Source organism: Gadus macrocephalus, chromosome 7, assembly GCF_031168955.1.
Source record: "Gadus macrocephalus chromosome 7, ASM3116895v1".
NCBI lineage: Eukaryota > Metazoa > Chordata > Actinopteri > Gadiformes > Gadidae > Gadus > Gadus macrocephalus.
In genome coordinates, this window is record NC_082388.1 from 8,536,697 (window position 1) to 8,540,011 (window position 3,315).

The following is a 3,315-nucleotide window of genomic DNA, read 5'->3' on the forward strand; positions in this document are numbered from 1 at the left end:
CACTTTATCTATGTTGTTTATATTGAAAAGGTGATTTACAACAATTTCTGCAGAAGCAGAAAATAAATGACAATAGAGTAGAGGACTCCATTGGTTTCAGTACCTTTTTAATTTTTTTTAACACTCTGTTTGCATCTAATTTCCTGTGATTGTTGATCATTCATATATATATTACTAAGTTCTACACACTCCGCTTGTTGCCTCTGTGTAGTCCAGTACCTCACAGGCCGAATCATGGGTTTGACTCCTGTACTTGCTGTCAGCGTTGGGGTTAAAATGTACAGAATTCTCTATACTGTACATTTAGCTTTGACCTCAAGGTGAGGGCTTGAAGAAAGAACGCTCTGTTCCTCCTGTGAGTGTTCCTCCTGCTCTGACACAGAGCGGCCAGAGCCTCCTGAAGCGATGGGTAGAGACAGGACTCGAGTGTTGTCAAGGCTGCATGATATACTGCCAGATGGTTGATCCTCAGAGTTGAGGACAGTGAAAGTCATGTAAACATCGTTATTTTTTTCAAATGAACCATTTTTTATTTAGCATCCTTTTCTTGAAAAACAAATATATATATAAAAATGCAAGCATTAAAGAATAACATGTACATTACTTAAATGTATCCAAATTTCAGGGGGGGGAGAAAAACATACAAAATCCAACTGTACAGTTTCAAACTCCCGTTGGCGAAATGTCCAGAACCATTCCAATAAAACCAAAAACATGAGTGGAGTCATATTCCTGAAAACCTGTCTCACACACAATGCCAGGACATTGTTTTCTTTCGTGCGGACAGTTTGCTGTATGGCATATTCACTCCACTCCCTCCCAACGCGGTCCCATCAGTAGGTGAGACCGGCCCACATTATAAACGGTTTATAATGAGAATCATTTTAATCAAGAACTACTCCAAACTAAACCACCGTTTCTTATTGCGTGCGCCAAAGTCCGCCCACTCACTGCTGCGGAACGAAGACGGTGCCAACCAAAACTACAGGTCAAACGTGGATCTTTTTTTTCTCACAACTACACACTGTACACAAGCAAGTGTTCTGGATTGAAGCACTACCTGGATATGTTCCTACAAATTGAACTCGACACAATGCAAAGTGATGGAACACAATTAAAAACAAACAAACATTGCAAGTCATTGGGGCTTTTCAGATCTATCAACAAAACACATCTAACATAACCTACACAGTAAGCAAACTGGTCATAAAAAATGAAAACTGGCATTCTTCTGCCTGACTACAGTGCCCGCACCCTAATACAATATACACAAGGCAAACAAGAAAATGACAAGAATTTAAATTCAGTGTTCAATGGATTCTCAAAACAAACTTTGAACATGTTAACAGGCACTGCAGCCTACAAGTCGTGGCCCTTCGAAGGAAAAAAAAAACAAATCAAAACAATCCTTCCGCTGGTTATTCACAAAGTCCCCGAGTTTGACAGTAGTTTTGCAGAAAAGGAGCTGTCCAAACGACGGGGGTTGGTGTCGTGTGCGTTGGCGACATAGTGAGCCTGGTAACAGAGTGGCTGAGGGCCTGGACGGGTCCTCCTCACAGACACTATCAGGGACCCTTCTGTGTACCACGGCCTCCCATCGAAACATAGAAGTACAAATAATAAAAACCCTGCAAAAAAAATAGCTTTGGCTTCACCAGACGTTGGTATTGATTATTGAACAAAACAAAAATATGAAAAAGAAAAGAGAAATTCGCTTTCAAATGTTCCTGCAAAGCAAAACCGTGTGCGGAAAGTCCTTAAATAACAATATATATATGTATAATATATACAGTTTCATAAGAATACAGAGTATCATCAAACCTCCATCAACTGCAAACAATCTTTTGTTGTGAAAACGGTGCAGGAACCAGTTGGGGAAAAAAACCCATCTTCCAATCACCAAATAAATACTGTGTGTGTGTTTTGACATCAACACTTCAGGACCACAGAGTGACATGGAGGATGGGGGGGGGGGGGGGAGTAGCCTGGTGGTGGGAGGTGTGTCCCCCCCCTGGCCGGGTCACTTCTTGAACTCCACCTCCTTTACTCCATGGAGGTCCGGTGGGAGAGAGGGAGAGAGAGAGAGAGAGTGGGGGGGGGGGGGGACGACATTTAGTTACCCCCGGGGTCAAAGGGTGAAACTGAACTTCTGAAAGCGGGCTGATAGATCCTTCTCACAGAGGCCCTGTGCAGGATGAACCCAGGTGTCACTGATCACACTAATTACAGCTCTGCTCCTGTGATGTTCCAGACCCATCGTTACTGTTGAGCCACACCTGTGTGTGGCCTAGCACGGCCCCTCTGTGAAACAGGGGTCCGAGATCCATCTCTTGCCCCGCCCAACTGTTTGTTATTATAACCAAGGACACTATCAACAGGTCTAGCGATACAATCCCCAAAATGCATCAATGTTATTCCGCCACACCCATTGGCTGTTAGGCAACCAGGCTGAGCTCTGCTATCACGGGGTCGCGGGTGGATGATTCAGTGGCTCATTCCCCGGCCCAAACCGGTTTCAGTGAGGTCATAACTCAGGGCCTGTGAGGACTACATTCATGACGAGTGGCACTGGAAACGACCCACCTGGATGTTTCTGGAGGTATTTGAACGAGTGAATAAGCTTTCTACTTTTCTATGCTCATGTCTAAACGTGACCCTATGAGGATAGGAGAGCTGTGTACCTGGTCCCCAGGGGCCTTCGGGGCCCCGTTGGCCCCCTTCAGCAGCTCGGCCTGCTCCGCCTTGGGGTCGGCCTGCAGCTCCACCACAATGTCGTCTTTAGACAGCATCTCTTTGGTGCTGCAGGGAAGCAAACGAGGAGCGTTATATATATATATATATACCCTCACATCACATGACACAGTGTGTGGACTCTGTCAGAAACTAACTAAACTAAATGATATGAGGTAGAGCAACAATGCAGTAAAATATGCATGGTCTGTGTGTGTGTGTTTGTTTGTGTTCATTTGATTGTGTGTGTGGGTGTGTGTGCTGATCTGTGTGATTGTTTATGTACATACACAGTCATGTGGGTATATGTGTGTCTATGTATGTTTGAATGTATGCGTCTGTGTGTGTGTGTGTGTGTGTATATGTGTATGAAGATATGTGTGTGTTGGTGTAGGTAAGTGTGTTGTGTATTTGTGTGTGTGTGTGTGTGTGTGTGTGTGTGTGTGTGTGTGTGTGTGTGTGTGTGTGTGTGTGTGAGCAGCGTACATCTCCTGCTTCCCAGAGCGTCCACAGGGGATCTTGCCCTTCTTGTGCAGGAAGTAGACGACGCTCCCCAGGATGGCGAGCAGCAGGAGGGACAGGATG

The 3,315-nt window shown here is 44.9% G+C and overlaps 1 protein-coding gene across 2 annotated transcripts in view; it reads right to left on the reverse strand.

The window, feature by feature from the left end:
* Positions 1 to 504: 504 nt before the first annotated feature.
* The window catches only part of mcama (melanoma cell adhesion molecule a), a 37,667-nt gene continuing 34,856 nt past the window's right edge, over positions 505 to 3,315 (reverse strand). For both annotated transcript variants that reach the window (XM_060056425.1, XM_060056427.1), the window contains 3 exons: positions 3,217 to 3,315; positions 2,682 to 2,799; positions 505 to 2,041 (listed from right to left, as the gene is read on the reverse strand). The exon at positions 3,217 to 3,315 is cut by the window's right edge. In XM_060056425.1, the coding sequence (XP_059912408.1) occupies positions 2,021 to 2,041; positions 2,682 to 2,799; positions 3,217 to 3,315 (238 nt within the window). In that variant the 3' untranslated portion in view covers positions 505 to 2,020. The remainder of the gene's footprint in view (positions 2,042 to 2,681; positions 2,800 to 3,216) is intronic.